This window comes from Excalfactoria chinensis, chromosome 1 (genome assembly GCF_039878825.1).
Source record: "Excalfactoria chinensis isolate bCotChi1 chromosome 1, bCotChi1.hap2, whole genome shotgun sequence".
Lineage (NCBI taxonomy): Eukaryota > Metazoa > Chordata > Aves > Galliformes > Phasianidae > Excalfactoria > Excalfactoria chinensis.
This window is the reverse complement of record NC_092825.1, coordinates 60702973-60726044: the sequence shown is the minus strand read 5'-3', so window position 1 is coordinate 60726044 and position 23072 is coordinate 60702973. Positions and strand designations below refer to the sequence as shown.

General features: G+C 38.3%; 1 protein-coding gene across 1 annotated transcript; it reads left to right on the top strand.

The window, feature by feature from the left end:
- Positions 1–433: 433 nt before the first annotated feature.
- On the top strand, positions 434–8818 carry RERGL (RERG like). The gene is made up of 5 exons (XM_072340981.1): positions 434–912; positions 1028–1084; positions 2503–2576; positions 4896–5038; positions 6172–8818. The coding sequence occupies exons 1-5, from the start codon at positions 861–863 to the stop codon at positions 6452–6454; spliced, it is 609 nt and encodes a 202-aa protein (XP_072197082.1). The 5' UTR covers positions 434–860; the 3' UTR covers positions 6455–8818.
- Positions 8819–23072: the final 14254 nt, after the last annotated feature.

Below are 23072 nucleotides of genomic sequence, written 5' to 3'. Positions count from 1 at the left end.
TGAATACTAGAGTAGTATCCTACTTACTAGTGGGCTAATGAAAGCTATTCTCAAGTGCACATTCAAACAGCCTTTAGAGAGCACTTGTGGAGCAGAACGAAACTGGAAGTACTGCAAAATCGGGTTTGGCCCTTTGATGCTCTCTGCACTTCTGTCAGATTTCCCTGCAGCAGAGGAGTGCTGTACGCCGTACCCAAGCCCCATTCAGCTCAGAACTTTAAGCTCTTCACCAGAGCGATTTAAGAAGTAAAAGCCCTCATACACGTTTGCCTAAGTGTGGGCAGGACTAAAGGTTTAGTGAGTGACAAGAGCTTGGAAACCTTTAGAGGCTGAATAGTAGAGAAGCGAAAAACAGTTGTTTCCAGCAAATTGCCTCAGAAACATTTAAAAGGGGTATGGAGAGGAAGTGGGGGAACCCCTTCATTTTCTTCACATTCCTGGCACAGAAGGATGGTGACCTGGAAACAAAACCAAAATAAACACCCCCAGATGCAGAGCTGGAGAACGTCATTTCTTTTCCTCTCTATTTTGTTTCTTTAATACTATTTTTTTCTCTCCCCCTTGCTCCCCAAGCTACCAGCTGTTTAACGCTCAACGGGGGCTGACAAAGCAGGAGAGGGCAAGGAGCAGACATTTGCGGGACACACCAGGAGGCGGGAGGAGCTGCCCGGAGAAAGTTTGTGCGAGCTCCGGGGATGGAGGAGACGCCAGGGGTGGACCGCCCGTCGGAGAAGCGGCGAAGCTCAGCCCCTTCTCCCGCCCCCAGCCCTCGGGAGCCGTAAGTAGCAGCCGCGCCGGGTTCTATCGCCGGAGGGGCCGTGGCCCGGAGGATCACAAAGGTGCGGAGAGCTGAGAGCGGTATGAGCGAGGTGAAGTTGGCCGTGCTGGGCTGCAGCGGGGCCGGCAAGTCGGGTAAGGGGGAGGATTGGATTAGATGGGTGTACTCTGTGACCCCAGCCCCGATTCGCCTCAGGCTGCCGGAGTCCGGCGAGGCTTCGCTCACCTGCTGCTTGCTTCCTTCCCGCAGCGCTGGCTGTGCGGTTCCTGACCCGGCGATTCATCGGGGAGTACGCGTCCAACGCCGGTGAGCAGCGCCGGGCTCCGGGAACGGGGTGCGGGCGGCCCTCAGGGCGCGGCGCTAGCGGGGCGGCGGAACGGTGCTTGACGTACAGGAGAGGGGGGGGGGAAAATGTAGTTACACACAACTTTGGGGAATTATTGAAGTTTTAGCTCATTTATCTGAAGGCTGTCGGCCAGACGTCGACTCTGAAGGCCAGGGAAGGCGAACCGGGTATCTGAGCGGGGATCGCCTCGAACTTCAGTCTGGTGACACTCTCATCGTGAGACGGCTGCGAAGGGCTTGTGAGAGAGAGAGATAACCAGGCTGTGTGCGAGCTCGGGTAGATTATAGTAAGCTCCATCAGAGAGGAGATAGCAGAGAGGAAAGAAATAGATTTAATATATATATATATATATATATAAATCACAACACTGTTCTATTAGTATCTCCTTACCCACCCTAGAGAGGTGAAACACTGTTTATCAGGCACTGCTGGTTAATCAAAGTGTGATGCAAAGTCCCCTGCTTCTGAAGGATTGCACTGCTTTGATAGCTTAGTGACAAGTCTTGCCATGCTGAGGATAGAAGTCCTCAGAATAAACGCACTTAAGACACTCCTAAGATCTTGGAAGATGGCAAAATGGGATTTGAACTTTCATGGCTTGGGTAGAAGCAGTAGAAGTATTGAACCGATACACAAGCACCACTTGTGTACTGTTCCAGTTGCATGGTATGAGAAGGCCCAGAGCTTAACATGTAAAGTGGATTACAATCTTGTTATCTCTGCTAAAAGATATCCTTCCTCCTCCCTCACCCCCCAAAAAAAAACAAATAAATAAATAAAAATTGTTTTAAACAATAACCAGAATAGTGGTCTGTGATCCCCAAACGAAACAGTTAAAGTAATACTAAGAAACTGAATTTCAGTTATACATCTAAAATCACTTAGTCTGAAAGTAGGGTTACAGTTGCACAGAAATGTTCCCCTACTACAGTTACTTATGCAAAGGCTTAAAAAGCTGTTAATGTCCCAACATTCATCTAAGCCTAAACTTTTACCTGCAGATGCCTAATGCTGTCCACACATGTTCTAAATCACCTACAAATCTAAACAAGTTCCCTTGCACCAGGCCTCTGATATTAGATGTCTTTTCTGAGACTTGTAAACACCTCTAAAACATTTTGTATTTGTGTAAAAATGTTGGAAGATAAGTTTCCCCTCAATTTCTAGAGGGGCAAAAGGGAAATAAAAATGAAGAAAAGGGGTGATAGAACACACAGCACTGCAGAACTGAAGACAAGAAAACTGTAGATAAAATATACGCTAGCAAAGGAACTAAAAGTCTCTTCAGTATTATCTTCAACACAATTTCTTCACCACCATTCCCAGTCACTCTAATGCTGCTTCTTATTGAATGCCATTTATTTATTTATTTTTTAAGAATGCATCTACACTAAACACTTTTGTCTGGATGGGAGGCAGATACACTTGGAAATTTATGACCCTTGTTCACAGGTAAGAACTTCAGGGGACCTAAAAAAAACAAACAACAACCCACCTATTCTTCATTCTATCTGTGTAAGGTTAAAAAGGGTTGCAAACATTCTTTCTTTCTGTACTAGGAATTCATTCTTTCTGTTTTGCAAGACTGAAACTTTATGTTTGTTGTGGTTCAGGAAATTTGTACCTCCCCATTTCATGGAAGAAACTCTTCAATTATAGGAGTATTAAAAAAATAATCTTAAATACCCTACACAGATTGATAAATATATAATTTAATAAAGCAAATGGTATGTTAAATGGCTGTGGAAATTATCAAAGTAGATAATTTTGGAAATGAGACTTACATTCACAGAACAGGTAAGGAGAGCCATTATACAGCCATCTACATGTTAGCTTTGATCACAGTAACCATCCTGAAATGAAGATAATTTTTTGTACTAATTTCTGTCCTTCTCTTTCTGACATGCATAAATGTTGATAACATATAACGCAAGTAGATCTAGGTAGATCTGTCTCTGTTAGTTCACAGTGATCCCTCTTGGACAGTGATCCTGCCTCTCACTGACAAGAATAATGAATGCTAAAGCCAAAGCACTGGAAGTTTGGCACAGACTTGAAATCAGTGACTTGAAATCTTAACACAGTGAGCACATAAAATAAACTTACAGACAAATCTATTTTTCTAAAGACAAGCAACAGCAAAGCAGATCCTGAAATAGCCATTGTGCCTTGTAATATATTCAGTGCAGCCCTCCCTTGTCATTACAATCCCTCCTCAAAGCTAGTTTTCTGTAGACTTGTTTCCACTTATCTCAGTCTTCTTTCCTCAGCCCACCTATAACTTCTGCTTACTGTCATATTAAATTCTGTGGCATGCGAACAAGTTTTTAAGAGCATACTTGAAACAGTGGCAGTAGTAGCTTGCTAGTCAAAGCAGACTAGACTACTTGACGGGTGGAGTGTTTAGTTGCTTCCCTTTGGGCTCCCTTTTTGCTTTCAGGGAGACTAGAGATCAACTGTGTGGAGGGCAGCTCCTCGCGCTGGTCCTCTTCTAGCTGCCAGTTCTTCCTTAGTAATGAGGACTAACACTCACTGTTCGCTTCCTTCTGAGTCTTTCTTGATTTCTTAACACCTGTAGAGGACTAAGTAGGTAGTAAGCAGGAGAGGAGGTGGTTGTAATGCCTTTTTATCAGTATGAACTGTTTACATTAGAAAGGGATGGCATATGTAGTTCCTATGGGGAAGAAAAACAGGTCCTGGGAGAATGCCAAGCTGTGGAAGGAAAATTCACATTTGTTTCCACTTTCTGAAATCTTGCTGTTCTCTGAGGCTTCTGTCTGGTAGCTAAACCTCTGCTCTGTAGAGTTCTTTGTCCCTTCATCTGGCAAACAGCCATCACACGCAAGTCACCTTTCCTGCCCATGAACCTCATGCATTGCCAGCATTCAGTTACCATCCATCATATAGAGTAAGTTGCATTTATGATGTTGCTTTGGTACAGAACTAATCAAGGCAACCAGGGTAGGACATGGGTGAAAGTCATACACTGCAAAGTGCACAATACTCTGCACAAGCAGTCCTCAAGTTACTGTCCGGTGTGTTTTCCCCAAAGCACGTGGTCTAGTCTAGGCTGGTGAATTGCCACTATTCTACCCATCTTGGGTTATCTGTTCCTTGTTGATGGGATAGTTTGCAGCTGTTGCTTTCTAGAAATTATGATAGTGACACGCCCCTGGGATGAAGGGACCCAAATACTAACTCAGTATCACTTTGTGAGTTCTGTCACTTGTGGAATTTAAGTCAATGGCAGCTTGAAGGGAAAATTTTCAAGCCCTGTGGAAATCTATCCTGTGAGTAGATACTGCTTTAGAGTTGAACAAAGCAAAGGCAAAACAAGAGAAATGACTTGGAACAAAAGACTTTAAATAAATTAAGTAAGTTCATTGTGGTCAGACAACTGGAAGCATACAAAGCAGTGCCGTAACCACAAATACCGATGGCCTGCATTTAATTCTCCTGTAACTGCAGAATATTCAACATATGTCTGCTGAAGAGTGTCTGTACAGATAATGTAATTTCACTATTTAAACAAAGCATAGGTGTTTCATAATGAATTCTTTAGTGCTCCAAAATTTAATCTGTAGTGTTGGGTATTAATGGGTTTTTGGAGCAGGACTCACCTGAACTCAGTACAAGCATCCATATCATCTATTCATAAGTTTTGCAGTGAAAGATACAATATTCTTGCATTCACACAGACAAAGAAAATACTCAAGAGTGACAACAGTAATGATATTTTTGCATGTGAATTTGAACTTCTTTCACCTGCAGCAGGGGAAACTCTCCCTCACAGATGAGCTCCACTGGGCTGATGGATTCATCATTGTTTATGACATCAGTGACAGAGCATCATTTGCATTTGCAAAAGCACTGCTATACAGAATCCAGGAGTCTCACATAGGAGCTTGTAAAAAGTAAGTGGCATTATTTTTGTTTCTTTCAGCAAAGCATACAAACAAACAAACAAACAAACAAACAAAAAGAACCTGACAGTGTTTCTGTAAACAGAAATCCAATTAACAATTAAAATCCAGCAGTGTACTCCCAGCACAATACCAGCAATACGATACATTATGGTAAACTGTTAAAAATTACAACTTGTTTCACTCTGTCCAAAGCTAAGAGAACAATGCTCTTCGTTCTCTTTTCTTACAGCAGTATGTATTAATTAATCGCTATAAATTTGTCTACTGTGACTTAAATGAGTAAAAACCTGGCATATATATTGTGTAATTTTGCTACCTCACTACTGTGCCCATTAACGTTGGGGGTGCACCTGTAAGGGATTCAAAGAATCTAACACAATGAATTTCTCCTAAGCTTCACTTAGTATTGACTCCAACATCATTTATGCATGAGTGATATGGTAAGAAAGTACTTAGAATGAAATTTGAAAGTCTGAGTACGAGTGCTGGTGGTTATTTCTGTATTGGTTCACTGAGGTGCTTAATAAAATAAATAGAATGAAATCCTTTTATTACCAGAAATGGAAGAAAAAATACCTCTTTTCTGTTGGTTTGCTGCTGAGCTTCCTTAAACAGAGTTTCTATGGAAGGAGTAATTTTAATAAAAATTTTGAATTAGGATTCCCATGTCTTCTTTTCAGTTACACTGTTCACACTGATGTTAAATGCATCTCTTTGACTTTATTCTGTTACCTAGAAATTGAGAAAATATTCACCTTGCTTATTCATGAACGGTAGAAGCTGAAAATGTCCTCTCAGTAGAGTATGAAAACTACAGTGAAGGAAAATTACATGAAATAATTGAATAGAGGAACTAAAATGAACAATTCCTGATAGATGTCATAAGAATGCCTTGCATGGAAGTTCCTTTGATGTTTGACTATGGTCAATAGAAAGCTGTAACTCTACTTGGTAAAGAGAGACTTTTTCAGTGTATTTTGTTGGGTGTTTTTTTTTCTTTTTTCTTTTCTTTTTTTTTTTTTTTTTCAATGCCTCTTACTCTTAACATACAAATATAGCACAGAATACTACTCAGTATTTTAACGTATCTTTTCTCCAATTAAAACTTTTTTTAATTTTAGAATGGTTGAGTCAACAGTGTTTTTGGTTGGTAACAAACAGGATTTATGCCACATGAGGGAAGTTGGCTGGGATGAAGGTCAAAAGCTGGCAATGGATAACAAGTGCCAATTCTGTGAATTGTCTGCTGCAGAACATTACCAGGAAGTTGTGGCAATGTTCACAAAAGTTCTGAGGAGTATCACCTCTAATCTCAAGGCAAAGGAAAAGAGAAGACCAAGTGGATCAAAATCAATGGTCAAGTTAATCAACAATGTGTTTGGAAAGAGAAGGAAATCTGTGTAAAAGATGATTAGTCCCAAAGTAAGAACAAGCTGAAATAGTGGAGCACAAGCGTAGCGTTTGGGATTCAGTCAACTGTCTCAGAAGGTCAATGTCTGGAGGAGAAAGACGGTATAAACCAAAGGTGGGAGATAATATGGTCAAGGGGACAGGGCCTAGACCTAGGAGATCTGACCTCCATCTCCAGTTCTACAGCAGATTTACTGTGCTAGGGCTATGTCACTTAATCTCTAAGCTGATTTCTTTCAACCATTATCTCCTAAATTCTTCATAGAAGGAGAGTTATGTTACATACTTACTCAACACAAACATGGTCATGGGTGGAGCTTTTAGATGCAGCTGAGAATAAACTTATTTACAGTAAACTCAGTCTTGCTGGCCAAGGAGCCTTGAGAGCTTGAGATATAGTTCTTCTGTGCAAGAAATTCTTCACTAAAGAAGAGTGAAATACTCTTATTGAATGCAAGGAAGAACAGTTCAGAGCCTCTAACAGTTTAAAGGTGTTAGACACCTGCTGATATTCATAAGAATTCAATGTTTAGACACAAAATCTTATCATCATATCTATCATCAAAGCTGCCTTGTGGAGACATCAGAAGTAGGGAAGCATATAAAAAGAGCACTATTGTCTCTAGTTTCAGTATCTTTATAGTTTTGAGTGATAAAAGAAAGTAGAGAGCACTGAGGAGGTTAGGAACTGAGAAGTAGTAGTGGGTGAGCATTGGACAGTTTCAGTGAGATCTTTGTTCAGTGAAATCATTTTAAGGCTAGGAGCGGTGTAACATCTTAGACTGATGACTTTCCCAGAACAGTCTTCCTGAGTTTTAACACAGTTACAGTAGATTTGTCTGTTTAAGTATTTGATGTCTGCCTACTGGTGGGAGCCATGCTCCTAAATTGCAGTGTTTTTTTCTAAGGACCGGTGTTTTTACAATTGAGTCATTGTGATGGTATTGAAATCCTGCTCGAGACAGCACTAAGGAATATGTTATGTGTGCTTTGAAATGTGGATATTAAACATCAGATGAGTCTAAATATGCTGTCAGTTGACATTCAGAGCTCTTGCTGTAGACTTACCTAAATAAGGGCTTACCCCTGCATGTTTGAAAGTGACTTGCTCATATAGAAATTATAAAGAGAAGTGGTTGGAAAGTAAACTAATGCCTCCTGTCCATTCCAGAGGTACAGCTGGGATTCAGTCTTAGTGAGGTACTACACTGAAGCCTGCCTCTGTTTGGGAGTGTTATCTGCATTTTAAACTATTAACATTACTTTATAGGTCAGGGCAGAATACTGGTTTTAAAATGTCCACATCCATAAGATGGCATATAAAAAGATATACAATCTTAACATTACTGTAAATAAAACTAGAGCATATTTTAGTAAGTATTGAACAGAGAGACCTTGCTTTTTTAAAGGAAAAAATATATATTTCTTATTTACTTACTTTATTTTAAAAGTACAAATATAGGAATATAGTTCTTGGTCACAGTGCTACTTTATTTTTATTCAGAGGCTGCTCTACCAGATCAGGAACAGTGTATTTAATATTGCATTGTCATTTTCTATGAAATTGAATCTGAAGACTACTCATGACACCTCTCAGCTTTTCAGCACACAGAACCTCCAGAACAACTGCTAGACTGTTGATCTGCCAGGGCAGCTGTATCTTGCCTGCACTAGCACTGTCTGATTCTGAACCTCTTACTGTATTTACTACTATGGTATTAAATAAACTGAATATAAGATGGATGTATTAATGCTTTTATTTTCTTTTCCTTTACTTGGTTATAAAGCTGTAAAGCAATCCTTTTATTTTTCTTTTAATTATTACTTTTTTAGTACTGTGAAGTGCTGTATAGATCTGCAATTTGAATTATAGAGGTAAATTTGGAAATCAGACATTTGCACAGAAGAGCTTCTGGCTGCAGTTCCTGTACACAGTGAAGAAGCCTTCCTGTACCCTTATGTAGTGAACAGTAGAGAACTTTTATTATTATTATTATTATTATTATTATTATTTTATTTAATCTTTATCCTTTTAAAAATACTCAAGACGACCACAGAGAAGTTAATTAGTTTTGATTTGCTGGTATTGGAATACGATCTTACAGTTAGGTGCAGTCTGCAGCATGCCTCACTGGTTTTCCGGTATCACCTACAACATATTGAATTCACTGAAGAGAGTGGAAATGGAGCTATTTGAGTAGCCATGGATGGCTTCAGTATATGACCCCACACTTTCTTGCTAAGTCTTTCAAACTACAGGAGTTAAAGTTTATTTTTGCTGTACTTGGAAGTTGTTCTTGTTCAGATGAACTTTCAACAGTTTTAGTAAAATTTTGCCTGAGAAAGGCACTCAGAATTGATGTTCTCTCTCACTGTCTTCTACTTTTTTCTTTCTTTTGTAAACTTCAGAAAAGGTGACATAAAAGCAAAGATTCTACTCAAGTATAAAGGTAATAGCCCCCTGGCTCCCAAATGCTGTCTCTCAGAAAGCTTTCAGGTGTTTTTTGAAGCTCTTTCTCACTTCAGCTTTGGAAAAAACAATCAAGACAAACACAACCTCAGTTTCTTTTCCTGCTGTCATGTCTGCATTAAGTTGTTCCTTTCTGTAAATCTCACTATAGTCACGTTCACAACAGGGCAGAGGGCAAAATGTCACAAAACCTTCAGGTCTGATGTTGATGGAAGAAAAAGTAATTGGGTGCAACAGAGCAACCAAACATACTGTTTCCTTCTGAAAAATACATTTAAATCAGGAATAGCCATAAAAGAGGCGGATCAGAAGTTTTGCAGCTGTGCTATACTCTGAAAACAACAGCAGCTACCACAGGTTTCCTAGCCCAGTGCAAGCGGCTGACATCTGAAGCAATTATGAAAGGTAAACACTGAAGCACAAAACCTTTGTGAGTCATGTGGGGACAACTTTGTTTCTTCCTCTGGCTGCACTGTTTGGAGGATGATGCAGCAGAAGATTGCGGTGTTCAGTAGGAGGCAGTGAGAAGGATGGCTGCTGTGCTGTCAGCCAGAGAAGGTAAGCAGCTCTTACTGACAGATTCAGATCACTCAGTGTTTTTAGAGGATGCAACATGAAGAATTATGAAGAAAATATTATGAACACTTCTCAATGCAGTAAGTAGCCAAGAATACCATTATTTTCAATCACTGTCCCTGTTGGAGCAAATGCATTAGGTTAATGAAGTTTTCATACAGGTTTGCTTTGCTTGTGGAGACACAGGAACAAACTCCACCTCTGATTAATGTGCTTGAGAGGAAACCTTGCCTATCCACTTTGAAGTAAGAAATTAAAAAAGAGAGAGACTGCCACCCTAGAATAGGGCAATACTGATTTATGTTCTAGGATAAATTAGCTCTCTCCCTCTATGAAAAAGAATGAAGATCCTTCCTTCTTAAACCAGTTCACAGGAAAACTAGCATCTTTTATGAAAAACTGGCCTTAGCCTTCACCTGACCACAGAAAATAAAATCAAGGAGCAGATAAATTTTGACATGCTGTTCAGACAGTTTGAAAAGCAAATTACTTCATTTTGCTTGTATGCCTAAATGTGGATCTGGGAATTTGTCAAATTCTATAAATTCTGTTGTTTTAAAACTCTGGGTTTTATTTCTCCATAAAGATGCAGTGTTGTGAATGGCTGTTCTCTGTCTGTCCAGATGTTGCAGGATAGGGTGGCTATTCTGGGTAGGAAGCTATTTTTAAACAAGCATTACTCTCACTCAGACACAGACTGTAAGTTTCTGTCTTCTTTTAATTGCTTTATAAAGTAAATTGTGTCCCTCTGGTTACATAATATCCACATTTAGCCTTGTATTTTCTGACAGGACTGCTGAGCCATTTACAGCTAAAATCACCTTTTTTTTTTTTTTTTTTTTTTTTTTTTTTTTTTTTTTTTTTTTTTTTTTAAATCTGGCTAGGAGTTCAGTTATGCATTTAATCCCTGCTGGATTCTGTAAAGCATCCAGAGCTTATCCAGTGAGGGACTGAACTAGTACAGACAAATATGTACTACAAAGGCGACAAGTGAAAAATGGAATTACTGTCACAGGACTTGTACCAAATGATGTAAGCAGGTCTGCCCCCTCCTGCACTCCTATGTTCATATTCAACAGCAAAGTGGCATCACATCTATGTATTTTCTACTTGATACAAATACATCAGAAGGAGACATTAAAACAATTGACCTTAAAAGTACTTTCTTATCTGATTAAGGTATCTTCTTTAATAGACAGTCTTTACATGGACTTCACACTTTTTCTTTTTCCTACAGAATTGTTTGCTAAACTTTCAAGAGAGTTCTCTCCATAAGAAACGTTTATAGTAAAGATGCTGTGAGCTTCTGAAAGTTTTACAACCTTTAGCTGAGTCTTTTAAAAGTAACACGCTGTTCCTTGAGAAGACGGCAGCTTTACCGCTTCCCGGAGCTCCCTCTCGTGGCGTCTTGCACACACTTCATCCTCCGTGAGCAATAAAACAGTTTATCATGTGGTTGAAAAATCAATGCTATAAACGCAAGATCAAAAAGTACAGGCAAAAACCCACTTTCCTTCCAATACTATAAAATTCTGCCATTATGCTGAGCTTAACAATAAGAAATTTCATACGTTTCTTTTGACTTTATATATACTAATAAAACTGAATGAGTTTATAAGGCATCTCTTAAGAATGACATATCTGAACTCAGCTGTTTCTCTGAAATAAAGTTCCACTATCTGTGTCTGCGAAGCTGAAAGGTTTCCTGTTAGCACACTGCCATGCATACTAATTTCCTTGAGAAGGGCTTGAAAACTTCCATCATTTCCCCAACTACTTTTATTGGCCTGCTAGGAGGTCTGACCTCTACCTCATCATCCTTTGTTTCTTGAAGGTATTTATCCCCAGACCACGATGTGGCAGGGAGCTAAGGCACAGTTAGGCAGTGGTGTTTCTTGTCTTATCTGCAAGCTATAGTACAGATCTACTAGTACTAGTTCAATGTTTAAATGAGTAAGATCATGTAACTGGAAAGACTTCAGGAATGGATTCATCTGGCTAAATATTGAGGTCTTTGCTAGCTGTTTTGTTCTTCTTCATTACTACAGAGCCCATCTGTCCTCCTTTACAAAGTCAATTGAGTCTCTATGGTTAGACAATTAACATCTAGATGGAGACAACCAGCAGTTCATTTAATGCCAAACTTATTTCAGATGATTGATCAGGATGCTGGATTAGATTTGATCTTTGTTGAACTTCATGAAACACCCTGAAATACATGTATCACTGTTGAATTGATAGATGGACTGGAAATGAGGCAGAAGATAAGCTGAGTACTGCCACAAATTGCTTCTAAGTTAGCCCAGCTAACTAGCATATCTTGAAGCTTCACCACAGTCTGCAGCACAGGCATGTTTTAAATGTTTGCCCATGTAACTGTAAAAGCCGAACATGGAGCAAAAAGTTAAGTCAGATCTCCAGAGTACCAACCTAGTAAATCAATTAATAGGATTCTGGGTTGGAAAATATGTTTCAATGATTAGCACAAGAGTAGAAACACTGGCTCACTTTGTGGCTTATTCAGATAGAAATTACAGGCCATATGTAAAGAACCAAACTCTTTACTTGTAAATGGACAGCATAAGATCTCTCTATCATTCATGCTCTGATTTGAAGTAGAATGTCCTCCTGTTTGCAATTAGATGATTTTGCACCAAATGGCCCTAATATTAAAATATTTAATTAAATTAATGGTCGAATTAAAAAGCAAAAATTTTCAGTTAGTTATTTCCTTTTGATTACTGACGTGCAGTCACAGTTACACCAGTTTTCCATCACACCTCCAGCTACCACAGCTCTACGTCCTCCAAACAATAGCATGAGTCCAGAGAAATTCATCTACTGATGGACCAGAAGATGCTGCTGTAGAGTGTATGCAGCAGCTGAATAGCAAACGTCTTTCTCTTAGAGAGCAGATACAATTCTCTGTTATATATTCTTAGACTGCTTTACCTGAAACATAGAGGACCACACATGCAGACTATACTTCCTCTTTCAAATTTCAAACCCTGTATTTACTAACAGGTTCAGAAGTTGATATGGAGAGAATTAACCAACAGAGAATTTCAGAGGAGGTTCAGTGGGTATACAGGCTGTAATCTAGGCTGAAATGTTGTCATAAACTTTTTTGTTGCCCTATACAGTTAAGCTGGTAAACAGTAACAGAAAATGCATCATGGTTTTATAATTTTTTTCACTTAAGCTATTACTAGGGCAGCCATCTCTTACTTTGCAACAAGATGGCTTCATGCAAAAATCCTAATTTAAACACCATCATCTCCATTTACAATAATGGATTATAGAAATGTATTTTGCTGGCATGTATCTAGGCTTCATTCTTCAAATTCTCTGCATGAAAATACCCTCTGAGCAAATTTTACTGGTTTCTAAAGTTGAGTGAAATAGGTAAAGCTACTTGTGTATAAGGGTCCTTGTGATTACTGGGCTAAGCTAAATGGATGCACAATTATATGATTAAATACAACAACATTTTTTACTAACTACATATAATTTTGGCTGTCACTCACAATCAATTGCATTAGATGATTCAATAAGTGATTGAGGCAGTCTGGGTTCTGTCCTATACAGACCTTAGGGAATACTGATAATACTGAACTAAACTGCATAACTCATCTTAAGCACAAATGGAAAATGCTTACAAAAGAATTAATCTATACTCATCGTTTAAAGTGTTTAAAATATTCTTCTGTTTGCTTGCATTTTTTATCACCAATATAGATTTACAAATACTATTCTTCATGTATGTTTTTTTCTTAGTTCCCAGGGTTCATCTAATTATCAGTTTAGCCTATATTAAAGAAAATGGTCTTGTCTGGCTACACATAGTTATTTAAACTGGTTGTTTTTTCTGCCATCTAGCCTTTAAAGAGTGCCTTCAACAAGCTTTCCTGGTACTGATGCTGTAACTTTCCCAGGAGTCACACCAGTTGTGCTCAGCTTAATAAGTTAATCTTTAGACTTTCTCATTTCCTTCTCAGTTCAGCTTCAACTTCTGGATATTACTGTGATAAGTTTGTAGTTGGAATTATATACACTTGGATTACACAAAACAAGTATAATAGAGCATATTATCATGCCCCAATCTCTTTTTAACACAGTACACTGGTAAGTATCTGGGCTCGTGAGGGGCATGGGAGAAATCTTTCCCTCTCTCCTTTCTGGTTGCACATATAAATGCACACGTGATAAAATTCCAAATATTTTTCTTTAAATCTGCACTAACATTCAAATACAGGTATGCCTGAATTGAGGGTAGAATAGGTTAATATACACAACATTTTATATATGCATACCAGCCCTTTTCAGGTACACAGTAAAAATAGATAACACAAAACATGTATCAGAAATCCTGTATTTCCACTTTGGCCACAGAGCACGTATGCCTACATGCAGAATGGGAGGGAGACGTTAATGTAAGATAAGTCCTGAAGATTGTTCAGGACTCCACAGTCAGTAACATACTCCCCTCCTGTTAACCAGTAGTTTTTAACAAAGCATCACAGACATATTCCATATGAGCTGTACTAAGAATCATTTGAAAACTGATCTAAGCCAAATTTAAATGAGTAGGTTAGAAATTAGAAGCAATACAGCTTAATCTCATCTTTATTCTTCACAACAGATATCCAGCCAAAGGACTAGGAAGGCACACTGACAAATAATGCACCTGTATAACTGTTTCTGCTCCACTTTTCTAAAGTTGCCATTTCTCCAGATCCACAGAGCTACCTTGTACCTGTGGTAGCAACATGTACAGAGCTAACAGTCCAGATCCTCTTTTTCCCAGCTATCTCCCTTCCTTTGCCCAGCAGAGCAGAGAGATGTGAGCCTTTGTATTTAATTTTATTATACTCAGGGTCAAATCCTACTTACTGTTACTCTGGAACAAATCCAGATTGACTCCAGATTTACAATGGTATAAGTGAGAACTAAATTATATCCCAAAAATGTATTTATTTATTTATTTATTTTTTCAGACACCTAAACAGATGGATAAATCAAGCACAGATTCTCAGGTCAACCTCTACCAGAAGGAATCTCTCATCTGACTTACGGTGAGAGTAAGATGCTATGATAGCAGCTAACAATAAAAAGAAAGATACAGTAAGGGAGGGGAATATTTTTCCTTACCAAAGTCACTTGATTTAATACAAGGCATGCACAATTAATGATGGATTTGACTGATACCTGTATGTTTTATAGGTTTATAAATTGGCTGTAGTAAAATCTTATACATCCTATATCACCAGGTATTGTTTCAGCCTATTACAGGAGATATCTATCTAGAGTTGACTGAATTGTATTAATCTGATCCTAGTTTAATGATGCCTTAACATTTTTATGGAAGAATTTAATGTTTGCAATATCCATGTTCCTTATTTGAAAGTGTGACTTATAGGTTCTCATCTTCCTTAAATTATGAAATCCTTCAGCTAATAAAGGAAAATGATTATGGTTTGCAAAAAAGGCAAAGTCATTTAACAATCCATATAACTGTCTATTGTAGGTCTTTGCATAATAATTGTAATTTAGCTATTAGGAGTTCTAAAGGCAGTTATCAGTCATATGCTGCAATTCTGAGGAATAAGGAAAAACTCAAATTATTTAAGGGGTTTGTACTTTCCCGGGGGAGAAAAAAAAATAAAGCAGAAATTGATAATACTTTTAGTGATGAAAAAAAATGCCCTACTGAAATAACCAGTTGTTGATGGCAATTCTTCTAACCACCCAATACTAAAATGTTCTTATTTCCTCCATATTTCACTCTGACAAAATGATCTTCATTTTATATAGGCACTTCTGTGAGCATAGAAAGCCAAATCAGGAGAAGAATCTGCAGTCCTCAATACCCAACATTTTCCTTTTTTTTTTTATCTTGGCATATGAAGAAAGGTGACCAAAGAGAAATCAGATGGACCACAGCCCTGGAGAACAGATCCCTTTCAATCTGAAATTATGTAGGTTGCTTGCAAAGTATTGTTGCCTTTTAATTTCCATTGAAACTACAATAGATACAAAGAGCACAATAACAGCATTTGATAGGGCAAATTCTCAGCCATAAAACAATGTTTTTCAACATAGTCCCCATCATTAGCTATGCATTTTCAGCAGCAATGAAAAAGAGCTTTGTGCTGTGCTTGTAAACTCTGCATCAGCAGAAGTGATCCACCATTGCTGTTGCCATCACTGAAATGTACCATCCACTGTCTCACTGTGCTAACATCCTCTTCTTGGTCTCCATAAGCATGTAACAAATAATTTGAATTGGAATAGACATTTAAAGTTTGTCTATTCCAACTCCCCTACAGTGAACAGGGATATCTGTGACTAGATTCACTGCTCAGAGCCTGGTCCAGACTGACCTTGAATATCTCCAAGGGCAAGACATCCATCACTTCTGGGAAACCTGTTCCAGTGCCTCCAGTACCCTCACTGTAAAAATCTCCTTCCTTATATCCAATCTAAATTTCCTTTTTTTTAGTCTGAAAACATTTCTTCTTGTCTTGTCAAACTTGCTGAAGTTTGTCCCCTTCTTTCTTATATCTCTGTTTAGATACTGAAAGGCCATTACCAGGTCTCCCTGGAGCCTTTCCTTCTCCAGGCTGAACAGCCCCAGCTCTCACAGCCTTTGTAGGAGAGGTGTTCCATCCATCCCTTGGAACATTTCTGTGGCTGTGGTCTGGATACACTCCAGTCCACATCTTTCCTGTACAAAGGACTCCAAACCTGGATGCAGTGCTTCAGGGGAGGCCTCACCAGTGCAGAGAAGAAGGGCAGGATCACCTCAAACAAGCTGCTGACTATGGATCTTTTGATGCAGCCTGAGATATCACTGGCTTTCTGGGCTGCAAGGTACCTGGTTGAGGTACCTGTAGATGCGTTTTTTGTTCTTGGCATCCCTGATCACGTTTAGTTCAAGTTGGGTCTTGGCTTTCCTGATCCCATTCCTACACAGCCTAGAAGCTTCCTTATATTCTTCCCAGGGAACCTGTTGCTGTACTTTCTCAGTGTTCAGTTTGACCAGCAGGTCCTGGTTCAGCCATGCTGGTCTCGTCTTCCTTTCCTGACTTTCTACATCTGGGGATGGAGAAGTCTTGTGCTCTAAGGAAAACTTCCTTAAAGATCTGCCAACTCTGCTCTGCTCTCTTGTACTTCTCGAGTGGTTTTGTTGACTAACTTCCCAGAGAGTTGGTATTTGGCTTTCCTAAAATTAAACTTCCTGATTGTCTGATATCCCTCAAGAGTGTGAACTCAACCATAGCATGGTCACTGCAGCCCAGGCAGCCCCCAGTCCTGATGTTAACGATCAATTCACTCATATTGGTGAGCAACAGGTCTACAGCATTGCACCTCCCCAGGTGCAGCTAACTATTACCTTGGTCAGGAAGTTATCACTGATACATTCCAGGAGCCTCTAGGATCACGTACATCTTGCAGTGCTATTTTTCCAACAAAAGTTTAGGTGGCTGAAATCTCACAGCAGAGAGAGCCTGTGATGATGTAGCTGAAGGTAGAAGGCCTCATGAACAGGCTCCACTAGATCAGGCCACCTGTAGTAGACTCCAGTTACAAGGCTCCCTTTCTTGCCTCTGTCTCTGCTCTCACCTATAGGCTTTCAACTTTCTCATGGCCATTCCTTAGAGACACCTCTTCTATTTTTAATTTGATGTAGAGGACAATGTCTCCTTCCCTCCTTCCTTGCCTGTCCCTTCTAAACAGCTTATCACTGTCAATAGCCACATTCCAGTCTTGGGATTCATCCATCAGGATTTGTTGACAGTAACTGAACCGTGGCTTTTCAGTAGCATGGTGGGCTCCAAGTAATTTAGGGTAAACAGTGTTATTTTTACCTTATTCACAGAATAATAAGTGGTTAGAGCTACTGAATGCACATCCCAACTTAAAATTGTATAGCTCTAGGATTTCAGCTAATATAATACAGCATTGGAAGCTGATTGTTTTAGTTCGCTAAGCCATAAAATTCCATTTAAATTCTGAATACTAAGAAACTGGACTATTAATATAATTATTGCAAATGTCACTGATTATAGAGTATAAATCTTAATAGACTATCATCATTAAAACTTGTGCTCTCCATAACTACTCTGTGTATCAACTTGCACTTGATTCTGTCTGCAAATTATTTCAACACTCTTTTCCAATCTTGTGGAAACATTTTCTTTAAGAAGAAAACAGAAATTTTATAGGCATCTGGGGAGACATTCAAGGGAAGAACCTCTTTTTTTTTTTTTTTTTTTTTTTTTTTTTTTTTTTTTTTTCAGTTTTGTTTCTGAATAGAAAGAAAATGAAGGAAAAAAAAAGTATTTTTTTTTTCTTCTCGTTGTAAATATCTGTGTTATGCCTTGTTTATTTTCCTTTATCAGCCAATCTTTAGAGAGCAAAGCAAACAGGATTTTATAAATAGCATCTTAATCAGTCAGAGCTTAAGTGACAGGTTTTTAAGCTTGTATATACTTGGATATACTGAGAACTTAGGACAGATCTAGCATTTTTCAGAGAATTATAAAATGTCATGGATTAGAGTATCATCTAGTTCTGAATCCCTGCTCAAGGCAGGATTGCTAGCCACCAGATCAGGCTGCCCAGGTTCTCATCCAACTTGGTCTTTCCACAGATGGGTCATGCACATCTTCTCTGGACAGCCTGTGCCAGTGCCTTAACTCCTGCTAGGTAAAGAATTTCCTCCTAGTATTTAATCTAAATCTTTCCTTTTAGTTAGAATCATTCCCCCTTGTCTTATAATAATCAGTTCATTTAAGAAGATGGTCTCCATTCTGTTCGTAAGTTCCCTTTAAGTATCAGAATGCAGCAATGAGATCTCCCTAGAGCCTTCTCTTCTCCAGACTGAACAAGCCCAACTCCCTTAGCCTGTCTTTGTAGGAGAGGTGCTCCAACCCTCTCATCACCTTTGTGGCCCTCCTCTGGTCCCTCCCTAACAGCTGTGCATATTTCTTGTGCTGGGGGCCACAGATTTGGATATAGTATTTCAAATGAGGCCTCACAAGGGCAGAGTAGAAGGGGACAATCACCTCCCTCACCCTGCTGGCCACACCTCTTTGGATACAGCCCAGAATATAGCCGGCCCTCTGGGCTGGAAGTGCAAACTGCTGACTCACATCAAGCTCCTTATCCAGCAGGACCTCCCAGGTCCTTCTCTGAAGGACTGCTCTCAATGAGTTCCTCTCCCAGTCTATACACGTACCAAGTATAGCCCAGACCCAAGTGCAGCACCTTGCTCATTATGCTCCCATTGGCCTGCTTTCATTTCAAATCATAGCAAGGGAATCTGTAAATAGTCTGAGTGTCACAGCTTGGTAGGTGAAGGTGAGTCAAAATACAACATGAGAATGTTAAGTGATGAACTCAGTGTTTATCCTAACTTCAAACAGTGAACTGATATTGCAGAACAAAGCATGGCTATGATAGATGAATTCATTCTTCTTTCTGACAGTTCCACTGAAGAAATTGGTAAGAGCTCTACCAATGGGCAGAGAAAGAGATGTATGAAATATACATAATATATATGAGCTGTTAGAATGCTGATCAAGGTTCTGAAAATCAGGAAAAATAGACTGCATATAGAAATGTGTGCTTCAGAATTCCCAAGTCAATGAAGCCTAGCACCCCATTTTTAAAGACCAAGATTTAAAGCCTTTTAGAAAAAAGGGAGATTATCTGCTATGCAAACATATTACAGGAAATCCCTTCCAGCTAGCTACATGCTTCAGTTTCTCTCTTTGTAAAATTTGTGTGTTTCTTCAAACATCTCTTTAAACAGGGCTTGGAAATGTTCAGTTTAAATCATGCCTTATGTATATGAAAACTTGCTGTTATATTACTCACAAAATTGGCAAGTTATTAATACAAAATAAATGAGGCTCAAAATTACACTATAAAGCTAGAAACACCAAAAACATGTGACATTTTAATACAGAGCAGAAGCATTTACAATGAGCGAAGCATCTTAAAATCAGTCCAAGGGGCCTTTAAGTAAATAGCTGAGTTTTTCGATTTAGAACATTACTACGTCTAGCAAATCATACCTGCTAAAGTTAACATATTATCCTAGCGCAGGAGACATACTACAATAAATGAGATGGTAAATATTTGCTAAGGAGAGGTCAATATTTGCTATGCTTGATGCTGTTTAATTCTTCAAATCCGCTAATGTTTAAATGACCAGAATTCAGAGGTGCTGTGAAGACCTTGCAGCTTCATACTGACTTTGGGTGGAGCTTTGGTACAGAGCACCTTGCAGAAAGAAGGTGCCCAATCTGTCTCATACAGCATAAATACAAATTATGAACTCCAAATACCACAAGTTATTTGTAAATTTGAGGATTAGCCCCTTGAATGAAATTACAGAAAATTTTGTGGAGAATATTTCAGCTCTCTTGATATTTCACTTGCAGTTGTAGTAGCTCTTTTGGTGGATCATTTCCACAATAGTTTACTTCAACATAAATAATGAAATCCATATGCTGATTACATACATTGATGAAAAAATCTATAGCTTTTGGCAGGTTTATTTTGTTGTGTTTTTCTTTAGAGAGAGGTTATATTTAAAGTTCACACCAGTAGAACGTTATATCTAATTGAAATAGAAATCATGGCTATGTTACATGGAAAGTGTCATGTAGAATCTTGCTTTTTAGTTTGTTTTGTGGGGTTAGGGATGGTATTTTCACCTGTACAGCTTTGAAGATACTATCATCACTTAGCTAATGACAAAGAATATGTTTTCTCAAGTATATATTCCTATCCACACTGAAAAGTAAATCACCTCAAATTACTGATATATTCATATATACAGGTTTGAGCCCATGTCAATTTAATAATTTCTTCAAATTATTATACTTCTGTCCCAAATCCAGCTGCTTGTTATAAAATAACATAAACCATTATTAGCTATAAGTAGTTAGTAACTGGTGATGCAACTCCTATATGTTTGTTTGTTGGGTTTTTTTGGGGGGGAGAGGGGAGAGGTGGGCTGGGGAAGAGAGTGGAAGCAGCAAGAGAAGGCTGATATACAGATTGCTACACCTTTTGGAAGACTTGATCTGCCAAGATACCAGACACTTATATTCTAAAAATCTGTCTCAAACTGCATAACCATGATGTTTAGCAACCTTACCAAAATATAGCTCAATGTCATATGCAAAATTTCAATCCAAACTTGTCATAATTTTCAAAGTTCGCTTGCCATTTCACTTTCTCCTGAGTTATTCTACTTGCCAGCTGTAATGGCATGTAATATGGCAGGATATTTTTGTGACTTATTAAGTGCAGTGAAGATGAGTCTTACAGGAAGAAACATGAGAAGGTTCCTGTGGGCCGGTAGCTTTGTGCCAGCTTTGTCACTTTTATTTGTCAGCATGTAACAACTTAGACTTCCCAAGAGAACTTCGAAAACGCTAATACTTAATTCAACAGCTCAACACTATAATCTCATCAGAGAAGTAAACAAATTAAACTGAAGCAGACAGTATGACCTTGGATAAGTTGCTTCAGCAACCTGTGCCACTTATTACTTTCAACCTTACCTGCCATGTCTCAAGACAAGACTCTTAAGTGCTGTGCATTTGGAGCCTTCTGCAGTGAAGGGCAGGGCTAGAAGTAACAACTGGAATAAGGACCTCATACAAAAAGTTTTAAAAACTCCTCTTATCTACATTTGCAGAACACCATTAACAATCCAGTAGCAGATATTTAATAGAACTTAAACACACTAATGTAAAGGAACTGAAATTCCAAATGTATGTAGAACTCGAAAGAGGGATGAAGGTTTGAACTGAAAAGAGCTAAGACAAAACAGTTGACATCACTGGTGTTTTTGTGAAATCCTTCATTGTGACTCAGTGCCTACAGAAATGTCTGCAGAATTATGTACAGACATGCTTCAGCCAGCAACTATGATAGTTTATGTTTCCTACAACTTCAAGTTTCAATTCAGTTCAAAAAGATTTTCTCTCTGCTAAGTGATTCAAACACTTAAGACTAGCATTAAAAAATATATGTATATACATCTCATTGACCATCTTCAATAATTTTCAAACATACTAAATTTATTGTCTGCTGTCAGCACCAATCCCATACACACTACACCTGATCAATCTTTTCCTTTTGACTCCAGTTATAAATAACTTGATATCCACATTTTTTAAATTATTTTTTTTATTTTTTTTTTCCCCTTAACAAACTTTTTTTTTTTTTTTTTGGAAAGAGGTCCTTCAGTTAGGATATTTTTCTCCCTTTCTTTGATGGGCCTATACATGAAGACAAGAACCTTGTTGGGATGCTGAATAGCCTATCTCTGTATGGTGTTGCTCTAAACATATGGCTCTAAAATTCAGAACAGATATATCACTGGTGAAGTCCAGATAATTGATTCATAAGTCAGCTGCATCAGGCAGGTTTTTTGATGGTATCTTTATAAATAGGCTGGTGCTTTCAAAGTGCCTGATAGTATCTCTCATATTGACATGAAAGGCATTTGGAGGTTGGAATATGCTAGTTACATGACTTGTATTTTTGGTGCCATTCAAGAGTGATGTTAGCCTCCCACAACGCTAGTATAAATATTTTGGTAATTATCTTTTGTAGATTAATTCTTTCTTGCATATATTCTTTCCGTATTTTTAGTATTTTACTGAATTGTGTAAATAATTTTAAGTTCTAAATCCCACGTTGTAAAAGAAAAAACATGGTTATTATTCAAAATGAACAGGACTATAAACATTTCATGACTAAAGAGTGACAAAACATAATTCAACACAACAAAAGTCTTTTGGATATATACTTATGGTCTTTTACCTTCCTCTCAGTTCTCTTGCTTTTAAATTTAATTTAATTAAAAAAAAAAAAAAAAAAAAAAAAGCTGCCATGGTTTGTATTGCCTAGTAGAAAACATCACAAGGTATCCTAATGGATGTATACAATCCCTACCTAGCAATATTTGTACCAAATTACCAAATATTATAGACAAAAGAAACAACACACAGAAACACTTAAGGTGGTTCACTCAACACAGAAGTGGTGGGAACTCCTGCAATACCTGGCTTAAAAGATTAAAAAGTAAAAGCAAGATAAGTAGGTGACAGAATTGCCTGAATTCACAGGAGGAGTTGCCTTTTAGGAGTTATGTGCACAATGCCTGTAGGCTGCTTTGAAAACTCTTATCTGTATTTTCACTTTGAAAGAGATGTCGGTGGTAAAACAGATAGCATTTTTTCCTCTTTCTTAAAGATAAGCACTTTATATTGACCACATGTTTGCATACCCACTTTCTCTGTTGTGTATATATATATATGTCTACCTATAATTATATTTCATCTTTCTTTACAGAAATAAAAGCACTGTAACAGAAAAAGAAACAAATTTAAGAGAAGGGGATCTAATAAAAATAAGCTATACCCACACCTCTTGGGCTGATTAATTGAAAAAAATGCACAAGTTCTTTTTTCAGAAAAGCATTACTCCCTTGACATCCTGACTGCCCATGTTATGTACATCATACTGCTGACA